The sequence below is a fragment of the Galleria mellonella genome, unplaced genomic scaffold, assembly GCF_026898425.1.
Source record: "Galleria mellonella isolate WM207_F2 unplaced genomic scaffold, CSIRO_AGI_GalMel_v1 utg132, whole genome shotgun sequence".
In the NCBI taxonomy this organism is placed as follows: domain Eukaryota; kingdom Metazoa; phylum Arthropoda; class Insecta; order Lepidoptera; family Pyralidae; genus Galleria; species Galleria mellonella.
Genome location: NW_026441989.1, coordinates 2,499,521 through 2,516,322, shown reverse-complemented (window position 1 = coordinate 2,516,322; position 16,802 = coordinate 2,499,521). Strand labels below are relative to the sequence as shown.

The window sequence follows — 16,802 nt, the reverse complement described above, 5'->3', positions numbered from 1 at the left end:
AGTATGTATTCAGTTTTCTATTTGCTGCGAAAAAAATAACTTATTTTAAACATTAAATAAACAGTCCATCAATAGGTATCCATATGACTTATCAGTAGGTAATTTAGTGTTAATTAAGAGCATCGTAATCTATTTATTTACTACTAACTTTTAGTCGCGACGTCGTCCGCGTGACCGGAAAAGTATTCACTGATCAATATAAAAAGTATCCTACGTCCTTCTTCATCTCATATAGTACATGTATACCATCTTTTATAGTGATTTGTTAAGCCGTTAAGGCGCTATGAGATAACAAACACTCAATTTCACATTTGTAATATTAGTAAGAATTACGACTCTTATGACCCCAAAGTTATCAAAGTTTCTGAGAAAAAGTTATTTACTGACGAAAAAAATTAAGGTATTAAGATATTTATTACTCAATAAAGTATACAAGTATTAAATGAAACTCTACACTTCATTTTATTGATTTTATAAAAGCATGTTTTCGAAAATCTAATTTCAAAACATTTCAACACGATGTTATTAATTATCAAGGTATATGAAAACATGCACTGAATATGATGAACTTCAGCACTGTTACCAAAACGAGGACTGCGTATAGCATATTTATAAAATTAACTAAAGGTCTCCCGCATTGTGTTACCACTGACCCCTGCGACACTTACATATTAATCGTTTTTATGTAGGTATACTTACTATGTTGCAACACATGGAAAATATATATTACTTATCACTTTTACATATGTATATAAGTATTATATACATATGTAAAAGTAGGCAATAGTAGGCAGGGTAGGAATGAACAGCGGTGTTGCTCTTAAAACATCTCTAAAAGCCTAACTGCGGTTGCCAACCCGCCTGCCAAGCGTGGCAACTACTGGCAAAACTACCTTATGGGGAAGACTTATATCCAGCAATGGACAGTTAACGGTTGAAATAACAAAAAATATAATATTATAAATATAAAAGTACGTTTATTTGTTTGTTACCTCTTAGCGGCTTAACAGCTTAATCAATCACCAATCAGTAACCAAATGAAATTTAGTATACATATATACAGGCTACTTTTTATCCCGATCAGTGAGCACATCCTGGTAACGCGGACGAAATCGCAGGAAAAAAACTTGTTAGTAATAATTATGTGTAAAATACTAGTAAACTTATACTGTACAATATTTACTACATTAATAGATGTTACAATACTTAGAAAATACAAACACTGACCATTACAATGCACAATCCAAACCAATACGTCTTCTAAAAGTAAGAAAATGCACAGAACTAGTTGTTAAACGCGGTTACACCTGTAATCATATAATGATACTGAATAAAACTCTTTTCTCAAGAAATGGACTATCAAAAGTAAAAATAAATTTTAAAATACAACAAGTAGTTCAAAAACAAACTCTTAAGCTTTATTATATAATATTCCGAATATATCATGTTTCAGGTGAGCACTATTTTTTTTATCTATTATATTAAGAAATTTCTCAAAATTTCAACTTGAACAGAAAATAATTATAGATCGAGAACTTGCAAAGTCGGAGAAACAGTTTGTCAAAAATAAGTAAGTAGCTAGGTTATAAAAAACCCGATAGTAATTAATGTCGTCATTTTATTACCTCGTATTAGTATATATATATATATATATATATATATATATATATATATATATATATATATATATATATATATGCCGTACATATAAGTACACACATTCCATCTATCCATCCATCTTTTAAAATGTTAATTTAAATATACTAAGTAATATTGTAAACTGCCTTCATCTTAATAAATTACATATAGAACAAACACAAAGCCACAATAATAGAAAATGGTAACTATCTCCTATAAACACCATGGAAATCACAAAATATACATCACTCTTATCCGTATCCCAGTGGATGTTTACAAATTAAAAAAAAATTCAAGCTATTTAGTAAAATATGGAAAAAAAACTTTCAATTAACAAACTCTAAAGTTACAATTAATTTATCATTATGGGCATTGCGCTAACAATTCCAATTATTGGAATTGTCTTATACAAATGATATATATAAAAAAAAATTGAATGGTAACAAAGAAAAAAGGACGCGTTTACTTTGTGGCTTGCAGAAGTCACTAAACCAGTAGGTTCAGGCTGGCTTGAATGCACCTGCACCTGCGCATGGTCGCCAGTGACGCAAAATGTATACATATTATATTATGTATAAGTCTTTTTGTTATGTATAGCTTATTATAAGTATTGTAGTCTTATAAATTGGAATTAAATTAATAATTTCCAATGTTAAAATATAATAAACTAAGTATATGTAAGTATACGTATTCACTTTCTGGAAGACTCTTTTGTATGATTAGTCCGCAATTATAATTACATTTACTTATTATGATTTTTAATGATAAAGATTTTGAAACAAACAATCGAACTATTGATTGCTAATTTTATAACAGATAACCATTGACGTATGATAAACAATTAGATAGGTGGCATTTAATAACTAATTATAATAATTACAATAGTCATAGAAATAAAATTAATATGACTCTAATAAAACGTATGCGAAACTGTATTATATTTATTTTAATATAAGCTATGCCTGTCACTTCCTCCGCGTGACCTGAACGTATGAATGATTTCAAAGATAAGTACCTAGTGTATAATCCTTTTCCATCTCATCCACACTACGTATATGCCAAAATTTCATGATGATTGGTTATGTTGTTATGGCAACCAAGAGAGAACAATTCACTTTTATATTTAATTATAAATATTATTACGTTAATAAGTGTAATTAATAAATGTTATTCTGCTTTTAATGTGCTTAGTCACTATATAATTATTTATGAAGGGTTCGTTGTATAGAACAATAAAATAGAAAATAGCGAATAAAGATATATTTATTGTAGTACAATAATAGCGATATTTAAAAATGATGTTCTCCAATAACAAAATATTAATTGACAGAAAAAGAAATAAGTTCTATTTTAAAAGTAACATAAATAAACCTCAATATATTGGACACAAAATACTTGTTTATTATTTTGTAATTAAAGATAACTTGACGCAAATTTTCTAAATAAAAAAAATCTTTAATACAAAATAATCAACAAAAACCACAAGTTCGATTCCAGCGTCATCTAGTAAGTATTTCTTGTCTATTTTTGTTTAATGATCAACCACCTTAATTGAATAATTAAATGTACTTATACTTTTAGAATTTAGTCACTATTTTATACTAAACGGACATAGCTGTTCATTCTAAGAAGTATGAAATCATACTGTGTATGTAGTTAGTAATAGATATGATAGGTGATATGAGACCAAAATTATATAGCAATATTATTTCATAGCAAGGTGTATGAAGTGTAACAATATATTGAATGAGAACCAATTGCAAGAGACGGTGCTGGCGCATGGCGGTGGCAACCTGTGGGACCGGTCGCATGGCGACGCTTTTTGCCCGGCCAGTTGACGCCGCCCGCTGGGCCACTCGCAACGCTTACCATATTCCCAATGAATGGAAATTGGCAATTGCAAGCGAAATGTCTATTATTTAATGTATGTAACTTGTACACATATAAGCTCATCCAGAACAAGTTTTCACATTTATCTACCCACAAATTTGGAAAATTTTAAGAAAGCAAAAATAAAAAGAAGATTTAAGAGAAAGTAGGTAAGGTATTTTACAAGTTATATAAGTACCTACAAACCAAAGGCGGATTAGAAATAATAGTTAGGCAGGTAAGGTACAATTCATAAATACCTACTAGTATGGAAGTCATTATTTAATTTACCAAATAAAACATGAACGGAATAAATTCCTAGAAACTAACATAACCTATTTAAAGCTGTGGTATCTGCGTGTGTGGAGTAATTAATATATATTACGTTCAATGAGACAAATATCATTTACGAAACATACTACGCGGCCCGATCTCAATAAAATTAGTCAAGATTTGAAGTATTTTGTCTTATCTATTTATGATGTTGATCCGCGCACACGGCACACAATGCTATGCTCACCTCATCGTCAAATGTGACGGGCGTTGGAAGGTTCGGTGAGTGAGATGGGACGGAGATCGGCACGCAGCGGCGGGGGCGGGCGGACGTGCCAAGGCAGGCAGGCAAGCAACATATTTACTCATACGCCCGAGGCGTAAATCACCGTGCATCTATTTCGAGTTGGCCGGTGCGGGCGCGGAGGGAGGGTAGCGGGGCGCAGGCAGACGCCGATGCCGGTCTGGCGCCAGAAGGATTCCCCAGCGCCCCGCGCTCCCCGCACTGTCATTCGAGGTCACGACACGCCCGTACCTTTCCTTATTGTCGCAAATACCTATTTACTGGAGTTATAGAGCAACACTATAGAAAAAGATTACCTATATCACTAAGAATGTGTAATGTTTTGTCTAACTCGATCTATCTTTACCGCTAGATATCCGAGTTTACATTAACTACCTACATATAGGTAGGTACTTAATGAAGTTAGTATTTTACCATAAATAAATTCTTGTTTCTTGCTACGATACTCATTATCATAGAAAATAGTATTCTACAGTGAAAACTTTCACGAACTAAAGCAAACGCGGAAGCAACCAAGCAATTTTAAAACGACGCCACTACGAAAAATATAAACTTTTAATGTGTTTTTTTTTTATATTTTAAGGCGATATACAACGCCTAGGTAGACGTCAGGAAAGTATTCGCGTGGGGTTTCTGATGCACTTAATAAAGACAATTTTCTACTATTATTAGTTATTGGATATGAGAGCTGGTATTATTAATATGACCCACTATACTAGCAGCAGTTAACGGTTTGGGTGTTTCCAGACGAAGAGCTTCTCAGGAGGTCAAACGTAGGCGCAATGTTGGCATCAAAATTGTGGTATTTTTTGCGAGTAGCAGCAATTTCTTTGAATTATAAAAAACTATAGTAATACAAAACATAATTATAAATGAAGTGTGTTTACCAAACGTATTCAATATGTCGAATCAAAAACATACTAAAATAAGTTTGAGAACGCACAAAGCTAAACGTTTGCGTAAATGTTTTTATTGATCATAGAATTATTTAGCTCATATAACTTTTACCTTTTCTAAAAATAAATCTTGTATTTTTCGTGGAATTTTGAATTTCTGGCTAGATTAACTATCGGTATATCGAAGTTTAGTGTAGAACAATAAATATACTGTAAATTTCTATATATCAAATACATTAAATGTATGACCAGATCACGATCTAATCGCAGAGAGATGTAGAAAGTATATTTTGACGTTACGAGTATCTATCCGAGACTCTTCATCATTGCGTTTGGAATTATTTTCATACTCCAGGGCAGTAAAAGATTGTGTATAAACATCAATGAATATTGGTGATCACATAGTAATCAGCGTAAAATTTCTAGAGAATATAAACAGTACTTCTTATTATGTACAGATCAAGTTGACTGATGTCCATGTCTCAGCTAAGTCGAATGTAATTGAATATCTCAATTTATAAATTTCTATATATCAAATACATTAAATGTATGACCAGATCAATTTTCTACTCTTCATCATTGCGTTTGGAATTATTTTCATACTATTAGTATATTAGACCCACTATACTAGACAGTTAACGGTTTGGGTGTTTCCAGACGAAGAGCTAAATGCAAAATTAAGCCGTATCTTTCATCCAGTGCATCACAATTATGATTTATTGAACTGTAACATCATGTATAAACCACTTTAAAATCACTCAGCGATCTATATAAAAAAAAAAAACTATTCGGAGTTTTCTGTATAATAGGGTCTGGAACATAGATATCTGCAGAAGAAGTAAGAGAGACCGATATAGTCTGAAAGATTTGCTAGCTCAAATGACAATAGACTTGTCACGTAGTTTAACTGATAAGTAATGGAGAAGAAAAGATCTCACAATGGCGACTCACAAAAAAAAAAATACAGGTAAGTACAATGTGGGGCGCCAACCTGTCCTCAAGTATTGCAGAAATCAGGAGCTGGAGCGGGATAAACAAGGTTCGTGAACGATAAATAGATAAAATAATAAAAATAATCTCTATTTACAGATGAATAGACTGGATAGTCCGAGAAGAAAGTTAATTCGTCTCCGCAGGTTATTAGGTGGATAATATTTATTCGGGAAATTTTATAAAATAAAACCACGTATTAATCCTGTTCCTTCCTTACGGAGCCATTTTTAATTATCCTTTTTTACTGAAGTTGTAAGTTTTTTTTTTTACAATAGTAATGTAAAGGAATACGAAACAGACAATATTTAACATTTGTTATTAATATTTTAACACAAATTATAACATTTTTAAAGTTTTGTACCTCTTTGTATCTTAAAAAATTTTGTTGCCTACTAACATTTACTTACGCACTGTAATCTTTGTTCTTATATGTTAATTTTTGTAGAAAACAACTATTTTGATGCCATCTATAACTTTAATATTATACATATTATGTAACTTAACTATTATTATGAAGATATCCTTTTTGTTACTTAAAATACCTAGGTAGTTAGGCATTAAATCATAATTATCAGTTTTACGGCAGTCAGTAACGTCACGTGTAACCACGTAAGTAATCCTATTACGTCAGAACAATTGACGAATTTTATGGAATTCTTTTTACTCATATACATCGACTCAAGAAAGTCTCCCTTACGCTTGGAAAGAGAATGTAAAAGAACTGCCATGAGTGTATGAATTATGAAATAGCAATAGAATGACGCCATTGAACAAACGAACAAATAAATAACGTATCTTCGAATTCACGATGAATAATAGTGGCAGAGCTATTTAATTTGAACGGATAATGTAAACATAATGCTGAGCAAAGAAAAACTTAATTTTTATCAATCAATTAAAATTTATAGGGATGTCATGGTCTTTTTTAAATAAAATTATTGTGTAACTTTAAAATTGTATAAATTAAATTTTACTTATCTATCTATACTTATAATAAATCTATAGAGAGGTCAATTCTGTACATGAAATATATTTTCAAAATAACTATCAGGGGGTGATTAGTGATCGATACTGATGACAAAAATGCAATCAGTAAAATTTTTGTCTGTTTGTCTATCTGTCTGTATGTTCGTTATAAAAACAAAAACTACTCGACGGATTTTAACAAAACTTGGTACAATTATTCTTCATACTCCTGGGCAGGTTATAGTATAATTTTCATCACGCTACGATCAAAAGGAGCAGAGCACTGAATGGGAAATGTTGGGAAAACGGGAGAAGTTACTCCATTGTTAAGCTTCAGTATACAATAAAAAGAATCAGGTATTATGAAAATGATGTTCTTAAATAGTAATATTTTTTATAGTAAATTTAAAAAACTTATATTTAGATAATAGACGTCGTAAATGTCAAAAATAGACATAAAATTATAAAATTCGTTAGAAAGTTAGAATCTCTTTCTATGGAAACTATCGTGCCGAATTCCTGGTGTATTCATCACGATGGGCTAAGTAACGTGCCCTTTCATCTCACCTATCATCCCTCACTGGTGCCTTGCCAAAGTATACCGTTAGCGCAGGCGTACCATTCCATTGTCATCCATTAAAAAAAAGGACGTACGTCTCGCCACGCCGGGTGGTTGGTCTGTGACCATAAACAAAAATATTTAAGTATTTCATTACAATTATATTTCGATATTAATTTAAGCTGTATATATCATCATTAGGTATTATTGTTCTGGTTCTCTTTTGGCTTGGCGCCGACTTCAAACAGATCAATAGGTAGTACATACTATAATAATATTTTATATAAATTAATAAGTAATAGGTTTATTAATAGATAATCTTTTTTTTTTTTCGAAGTTTTTTTAATTTTTTTTTTAAGTTTATACTATTTGATAGAATCTTGGTTCCATTTAAATACTTGTATTAAGATAACTGTATGATTGCGTCTTTCATGTTTGTACATACTAGCGTTACTCCACGCCTTCACCCATGTGAATTAGATATTTTTAGTCTGCTCCAATAAAACCATGCAAAGGTTATCAATTTTTTTAAAGTACCAGAGACGCGCTCTCTAAATATAATTAATTCCAAATCGAAATATTCAATTAATATGTGTTAATAACACGGAGAATTAATTAATTTTAAATCTTCGTGTTGTTAACACATATTTAGTACCTACATATCTGATTTTAATTGCTGACGTTTCGACGTGGATTCAGCACTACGCCGTTTTTCATGACAATAAGCGGCGTCTTGATACCTTTTAAACAATTGAAATTAGGAAACATACGAATAATTTTAATAAGGAAGATGGATATAGACTTTCAATAGCATGAAACCCAATGATTAATACACTTAAGACACGCGATAACTTGTGATAATACATATAGTGATAATGCGAAGGTTGGCCAAAAAAACTGCGCAGGTTGCCAGAAGAAAACGCGGCTCCGTTCAGTCCTGCTGTGATCACAACGTGGTGCAAGCCAAGAAAGGTCGGCAATAAAAATCAGCTATGTACTATTTATCTAAAATCACGTCTGGAACCAAAACCAAACCAAACTAAACTATAACCAAAAATCTACTTGTTAATTTTAATATTTTTAACTTCTAAAACTTCCATATAAACTTTCATTCCTTAATTTACTTTCGTTTTGTATTTTTATTACAATTAGAATGTAACTATGTACTTCTTAGATTTTACAAATGTGTTACTTCCTAAGTTACTTCTTGGCGCTTTAACGGCACAAAATATTGTACAATATACGTCATAAAAATATTATTATGAAACGTATATACCAAATTTCATATTATACACATATTACTATGAAATTGTAAATAGACGATGTCTATAGATATATATTAACTACTAGCTGTTGCCCGCGTCTTCGTCCGCGTTTCCGTTGTTTTTCGTAAATTAAGTAGCATAATGTCCTTCCTCACGGTTCAGTGGTTTTGATGTAACAGACACATTTCCCTTCACTGCTCTTCTCCTATTGATCGTAGCGTGATGAAAAGTATACAGAATACTATAACCTGCCCAGGAGTATGAAGAATAATTGTACTAAATTTCGTTAAAATCCGTCGAGTAGTTTTTGTTTCTATAACTAACATACAGACAGACAAAAATTTTACTGATTGCATTTTTGGCCTCAGTATCGATCACTAATCACCCCCTGATACTTATTTTGGAAATATATTTCATGTACAGAATTGACCTCTCTACAGATTTATTATAAGTATAGATTAACTCTGAACGAAACCATGTCGCATGCTGCAAAATACCAAATAAATAGTATAAAATTATTAAGCGACAAGATGTGACTTATAGTGTCGTAAGTTAACAATAAACTATTTTAATGATTTAAATATTAAACAACAAACTAGATAGCGATATGTGTTTATACCGTCCAAAGTGTTGAGCGTGTTAAACCAGTTATTTTAGGTATTTATTTTCAAGACTGATTTTTATTGAAAGTAGTGACATTTGTGTTATAATTAAGTGCACTCACAAAGACTCGTAAAATTTCATAATTACTGTTACATATTTATTGATACATATATAAAATACTTATTGTTCCTTGTAAAGGGTTAAGAAAAATTTATGAATGGTTAAGTGGTTTCCCATTTCTATAATCTACGCGTAGTATGAGGCAAAATCTAGTGTATTTATAAAGCAAAAAAATATTTATAAATTATATATTCTGTCTTACTAATATTTTTTTCTCATATAAATATGTTTTTTAAATGTAAAATGTTTATAAAATTTTGTATTAAGCACTTCGTAGGTTTTGATATGGGGCAACCGTATTATCTATTACGTACTTTTTCGTTTTAATAGGTATCGTTCCTACTTTAACATTACCTCTTATAATTACGTAGATACCTATCTATACAAGTTACAAAATATTATATTTGTTTTATTAGGTACGTATTTATGTATCTACAATTTATTACATAAATACCGAATTTCACATTAGTGACGGCTTATAAAGTAGGTAGGTATCTACGCAATATATACCTAGTTATTTATATTACTTACTTGTCATTTTCCATCGATCCTTTCCGAGACGAATCAAGAATCAAATACTGTAATGATGTGATCTGAGCTAGCTAGCAGTCCTTAGCCATCTCAATTTGATCTTCCCTGCCCTCCGCTCCACTATACACACCGCCGCGCAGGGATGCCCTGCGGTCATTGGTTACTCATACATCTTGCTAAACCTGTACCCGATCTTCTAAACCAAATTTGTTTACATAATGATATTTACCACGACACTCCATTTAACTCACTATTTAAAACTATGTAATTTGTAAGCAAGAAAATACTTTGATTTTTTAGATACCTACTAATTTTGTAAGATCGCAAATATATTTACGGGCTTTAGTGATAAAATATGTAACCAATAAACTACTGGTGTTCATTTCTTTCGCACAATCCGTTCTGTCTATTGTGAAACTTCAGTGTTGCCAACTCTTAAAAATATTTACCCCTATCCACATGTCCAAATATTCCTGAAATTACAATATTTTTTTTTAATATTCAGTAACGTATGTGGCATTGAGGTTTCTATTACCTATACTGAATGTTTTTTTTTTTAAGTTTTTACTCTAAAACCTAGTGTTCTAGTGTATAACCTCCTAATCACTAGATGTTAGAACCAAATAACCTTTAAATATAAAATTAAATAATCCTAACATGTAGATAGTTTGTATTTCTTTCCATTATTACTATAGATTCTAAGTAGATAAATCTAAATAAGCTACATTTTATGACACAATAATTGTTTAAAAAGTGCAATATTTTCTCCTTAAATTAGGAAGGAAATCCCTAAGTAAGAAACACTGATATTTTAGGTAAACTAATAATCCAATCACTATGATAAGTAGCATTCGTGATATGTTCGATTCTACCATACGTAGTAAATACTCATAATAAAGCTAAGGCCCATCTGATTAAAAATTAAAACCGTCGCCTATATATATACATATACTAGCTTTCGCCCGCGGCTTCGCTCGCGTGGATCTTGGTTATAGCAATATGCAATTTTTGGAAATAGTAATATTTTAATTTCGCCATAACTTCAAAACAAAACATCCAATTTTAATCATTCAAAGACCAAATATTATCTACATAAACTGTACTTAGTGATGAAATAATTTATTTTGATAAGGATTAATGGCATGAGTAAAATAAATGCGTTTAAATGTAAAAGAAAAAATGGTTGTTGTGCCTCACTCGACATAGATAGGTATAGTGTGTCGCGGACTTTTTTGTAGATATTTATAAGATCTACAATTAATTAGAACATTTTATGGTTCTATCTTTTATAGTTTAGACAGCGTTCGTAAAATAAGTAACTTTTCTGGTTGATTTTTTACACCTTGTGTCCGAAAAACCCAAATATTTTACGGAACCCTATTTTTTTCCAAAATAAAATTTTGCTTATGTTACTCGTGGATAATGTAGCTTTCGAATGGTGAAAGAATTTTTAAAAACGGTCCAGTAGTTTTTGAGCCTATTCATTACAACCAAACAAACAAAGTTTTCCTCTTTATAATATTAGTGTATATATATATGGTTTCTAAGGCCAATCACGTGATTACACTGGAAAACCATCCTGATAAATACGTCACGAGCTAACTTCGTACTCACTAAACCGTAATTAGTTCCTGATTAATTTATAGTGATGATAGGCCAAATGATTTGACTTCATTCACGACTATAATCTCTCACTGATACCAACGTAAAACATCCTAATTCTCAATTTATTCCAAATCCAATGAAACTAAAAAATAAAGTAATTGTACGTAGCATATAGAAATGCGGAGAAATAAGTTAAAAAAAAATCCACAATTGTTTTATCAACAACATAAACATCGATTAGGCGCAACTAGTAGTTAAATGTTAATGATGCTATCGCACCATTCTTCAGGGATTAGTTTATCATGCGACAATTTATTGAGGAAAAATTCTGCCGCTCGACATGTCATTCATCTTCTAATATTTCATAGTTACTTCCCTTATCTGACTTTTCACCTATATATTTTCTAAATACGCGACTACTACTCAACAGATGACATGGCTTTTACGCGTGGATGTTCTAATAACCATTTCCACCAAAATATAATGTACCTAACATTTCGCAAACACGACGTATAATTTGGTGTAAATAACTGTAAGTTTTTAAAACGCAAGTACTTTATACTAAGTCAGAACAATTTTTTTTTCTTTTTATTCATATAAGAACATTAGATTTTTCTAATCTTATTCATAGTCTTATGGATATTCCATATACCTGAAAAAGGTAAAAGCCCTTAAAATAATATTAAAAAAAAAACTATTTTATATAAATTAAAATTTTAAATTAAAACAAAACCAGTAAATTCACTCACATTAAATATTTATTACGGTCTACAAATGATCGATACTACTAGTTACGAGAAGTAAACAATTAATTTGTTACCAGTGCATTATTTTTCAGTAATCATATTTAACAAAGAACAGGTAAAAAAAAATATTTTATACTCGTGAATATACTAATATATAATATGATTATAATAATATTGAAAAGTGTTACATTATTTTAATAAAATAAGTAGATAAAATCAATCTAGAGACATTCCAGCGTCACCGTCCTTTTTATTATTTTTATCATCTTTGGACTTGTCATCTTTCTTCTTTTCATTTGCTTCGTTAGACTTGCTACTATCCGACGCATTCGATGTATTTTCAAGAGCTTTAAAAAATGCTTGCATATCGCCAGAATTGGCAGCAGATACAACTTCAGGAGAAAGACCAAACTGGGACATTACGGGCCCCATTTGGCCAGAAGTCAATGCCGATGAAAATTGGTTTGCCGCCTGTAATAAACAATAAAACGTTATGTATTGGCAATTGAAATAAAATCTATCTCAAAATTCAGTCTCCCATCACCACAACTCCAATAGTTTGAAGAGCATAATAATATTTAAATTCTATATAGGCTTAATAATATAGGCTTTGCATTTTAAATACCTAATATTTTTTAATCATGCAAAATAAAGTAAATATTTTATTAACCCCTTTGCAAAAAAAAAGAAATAGACATTTAATATAGTAAAGTGTTCTATACAGTAATATTATAAAAAAATAAAAATATTAACAAATTTTATTTAATATTGTACAAGTTGATTTTTAATCACACAATGTTCGCAATATTGATTTACCAGTATTATATATATTAGACAAAAAGTTATTTTGGAATAAAGAACAAAAGGTCTAAATACAATATCAAACCTTTTGATGGCAATTAAATATTTCATAAATAGAAAATACATTGTTCTACATTCTATCATACTTAAAAAGTTTCCATTTTACCAAGTAGATATTTGGTACACGGTCAAAAGTAAACCATCCCAAATTTTAAAAGAACAGGGGTGTGAAAGGCGGAATACAATTGAAGCGCGACCAGAGAAGCGGGTGCGCAATATATAAGGGTTCACCTGAGCGAACTGCGGTGAGAGCAGGGTGGTCCTTACATCGTCCTGGGTGCCTGCTGGTGGCGCGGGCGGCAGGTGCGGGGCGAGGCGCTGTGCGTTGGCCGGCGCCGTGGCCGCCGCCACCGCCTCGGGCGCCGCCAGCGCCGCCCCCAGGTCCACGCGGGGGCCGCCCGCGCCCGTAGCGCCCGCAGCGCCCGCAGCGCCAGCCGTCGCGGCTCCCGCTCCGCCCGCGGCGCTCGCGGCTCCCGCACCTCCTTCGCCTTCTGGCGGCGCGTTTCCGAGCCCCGAGAAGTAGCGTTGCAAATCCGATAAGAATATTTGGCCACCTAAATATAGTTTTCAACTTCAGGAATTGAATTAAAGATAACTTGGACAATAAAAAAAAAAAATTATTTCATTACAATAAATGTCTTAGAAAATCATTAATGCAACAAGTATAAATTCAATTTAATATACAAGACTACTGGTACTAACATTGAATCCATAGATATAATATGTTCTAGCGAAACAAAGGTTTATAATAGCTAGATCAGTTTTTATAAAAAAAATATAAACTTTAAACTATACAGACTTTTGGCCAAAGAATAGAAAAAAAGCACTATAATGGGCAACAATATTATATATGGAATATTAAAAAAAATAGAGTTAAAATAATACTAAAAGAGGATTTATTTCAGATTCAGTCATTGCACAGTCTTTCAAAAAAATATTTACTAAGTATTTTATTAACTGAGCCCAGGACAATACATTTCTGAAAAATATTTTCTTCAAATACATAGCTTTGATTAATTAGTCTTAGAAATTAATTCCTCTTTATATACTGTATTCGCCTTGCAGTAACATAATGAATAAGGATGTACTCACTTCGAGGTTGAGCAGCGTTCGCCGTATTGGGTGGCGTGGCAGTTGGTGCAGGTGTATCCCGTGTACGCAATGGGGTCCGAGCAGTCGCTTCTGTCGAGCGTGGGGCGCTACCGCCGCGGGAACTACTGCCACTGCCTGCCGATGGACGCGTGCTTGTGTTACCGCCACTACTGTTGCCACTGTTACCGCTGTTGTTGCTGTAATTACATGTTTTGTAAATTATTGCACACTTACTTTTAAATTTTCACAGTATGCTTATGTTAGGCAAAGGTCTCTTTCAACTGCTACCATTAGTTAATCTTTGGCCAAATATAACTTAAAAATAATTTATTAATAATATTTTGTAATAGACAGAACCATCACAAAATTTTGAATAAGTCAAGAAATACTATGCTTCCATGAAAATATCATGAAATCCTAAAAAAAATAAAGTTTTAAATAAATTTTAGTTTTAGTTTAGTTAAAAATGAAAGGTTGAACTTGTGTCTTAAATTGGTTTTTTGTTGGCCCTTTTAAATTATCATTTAGAAATTACATTTTTTAGTTCAAAAGTTTCATAAACACATTATATTTTAATGAAATAGCTACCAGTTTAACATTTGTATAATTCAGTCCACAAATTTCAGCACCATTTAAGATCTTTAATCATTAATTTACACATAAGTTAAACCAGTACCTATTATATGAAGATATAAAATAAGGAAACAAGTGCACAAATATTTATCTCACAATTTATAATTCTGTCCGCTAAAAAACAGACTTCAATCATGGCAAAACAATTTATTTTCTTTCAAAAGTTAAACTACTGGACCAAATTGATAGTTTCTATGGGATCTATCTGAAAACACATACATTCACATAAAGAATATTTTTCTGAATCCGTTTATAAAACATGGAATTAAGAGGTAACTAAAATAAAAAAAAAATACAACCAATTTATAACTTCTATTTTTCAAGTCAATTGAAAATACAACAGAACTTACCCCACTGAACCCAGGATAGAAGATAAACCACCAATTTGACCAACTCCACCAAAAAGTTGCATCAACTGCTGCTGTGACATGTTATTAAAGAAATTCTGAATTTCCCCTTCCTGATTTCCACCTCCACCACCACTACGGCCACCAGATGTTGGAGGGTTATTTAATGCTTCATTAATGCGGCGGCAGTATTCTTCATCTTTATCAGTTTTAGGTTCCTAAAAATTTCAAAAGCAATTAAGCTATTAAAATTATACAATGATGAATGATAAATATTTTTTTGTTTTATATAGAAATAAGAAATACAAACCTGCAACCAGAAAAAGTATTTCTTTGAAAACGACTTGAACTTCAACACATACACACGGCCAGTGGTACATTCATTCACTCTGACAAACTCACAATCGTCAGGGAAAATAAGTAGATCATCCTCCACTTCTCCTGTAGTACGATCTTTCCAGCAAAAATGCATCAAGGAATCTTCACCTTGATAGACATACAGTAACCCCTTCCTCTTATCAGGGTGAACCATTCTACCTTTTAGAGTCATTCTACCGGCACGAAACTCGACCAAATGTTTATTTCCACCTGAGCTGCCACCGAGCCCAGATGTATTACCAAATAATGCTGTAGCCGACATTGTTCCGAGAGATACTGTAAAAATAAAAATTAAAGTAAGCAACAAAATTGAAAGCCACTACGTAAGGAGCATTGGAATAAAACTAGCAATTTTAATACACGTAGATACCTGTGCAATTGTTTTAGTTCTCTGTTGGTATTGGCAAGGATGATTGAATAATATTATATCTTTCTTGTATTCCTTTGTTATAAGTAGGTATACAAGAGTCGGTGTTTAAAATTGTAGTGAATATATTTAGGGGCACAGTTCATAAAAAAATTTAGAAAACTACTATAAAGTCTTGTTTGGCTTTATTATATTACTGAAGAAATACAAGATGATTGCATTTAATTGATAATAAGTACTTAAAATATTAACTATTGCAATAAACAAACTCACAATTTACGATTTCAATACACGATGATGATGGAATTATTTGGTTAGGAACGATATGACGAAACACATTTTTGCCACAGAGTAGGTATCAAATCGGGACCATTGGTACAATAGATTATTATTTTATCCTGGTACCGTAGAAAAAGAATATGATATAAAGATAAAAATTGATTAGCAGTGTAAAAGAGAATAAACTAAATTTCAAATTTAGTAACTGTGTCATTAGACTTATAATTTAATAAATAGATTAATTTTGTCGCGTATTACTGGCTATTATAATACACCTATTATATTTTTCTATCTTTTTTTGTTTTATATTTCTCTTCTGTCTTTATGTTTTCCTACCGATGAAGAGGAGATAAAAGAGAATTACAATATCAAGCATTTTAATTATTTACCCATTTCTCTTAACTTTTTTTAAAAGAGTTATTTATGTAACGAATATTTTTTGGTATACAGGTATTATCCTTAATCTATGTTCATGCC

General features: G+C 31.6%; 2 protein-coding genes across 9 annotated transcripts in view; both read right to left on the bottom strand.

Moving 5' to 3' along the window:
• Positions 1-10,424, bottom strand: part of LOC113518225 (uncharacterized) — a 37,673-nt gene extending 27,249 nt beyond the window's left edge. For 3 of the 4 annotated variants that reach the window (XM_031913164.2, XM_052903111.1, XM_026903039.3), the window contains exon 1: positions 10,018-10,424. Coding sequence is in view for 1 of the 4 variants with exons in the window: in XM_026903039.3 (XP_026758840.2) it covers positions 10,018-10,024 (7 nt within the window). In the remaining 3 variants the exon portion in view is untranslated. The remainder of the gene's footprint in view (positions 1-10,017) is intronic. The other variant, XM_031913167.2, reaches the window with a different exon arrangement.
• Positions 10,425-12,358: 1,934 nt separating this feature from the next.
• On the bottom strand, positions 12,359-16,458 carry LOC113518175 (proteasomal ubiquitin receptor ADRM1). 5 transcript variants are annotated; one of them, XM_026902960.3, is made up of 6 exons: positions 16,320-16,458; positions 15,612-15,955; positions 15,305-15,519; positions 14,322-14,518; positions 13,461-13,783; positions 12,359-12,839 (listed from the first exon to the last, which is right to left on the bottom strand). In XM_026902960.3, the coding sequence occupies exons 2-6, from the start codon at positions 15,939-15,941 to the stop codon at positions 12,585-12,587; spliced, it is 1,320 nt and encodes a 439-aa protein (XP_026758761.2). In that variant the 5' UTR covers positions 15,942-15,955; positions 16,320-16,458; the 3' UTR covers positions 12,359-12,584. The 5 variants fall into 5 exon arrangements, with proteins under 5 accessions (XP_026758761.2, XP_026758762.2, XP_026758764.2 ...); XM_026902961.3 differs by lacking the exon at positions 16,320-16,458 and adding an exon at positions 16,050-16,313; XM_026902963.3 differs by lacking the exon at positions 16,320-16,458 and adding an exon at positions 16,050-16,313 and having other exon boundaries at positions 13,497-13,783.
• Between the last annotated feature and the right edge of the window lie 344 nt (positions 16,459-16,802).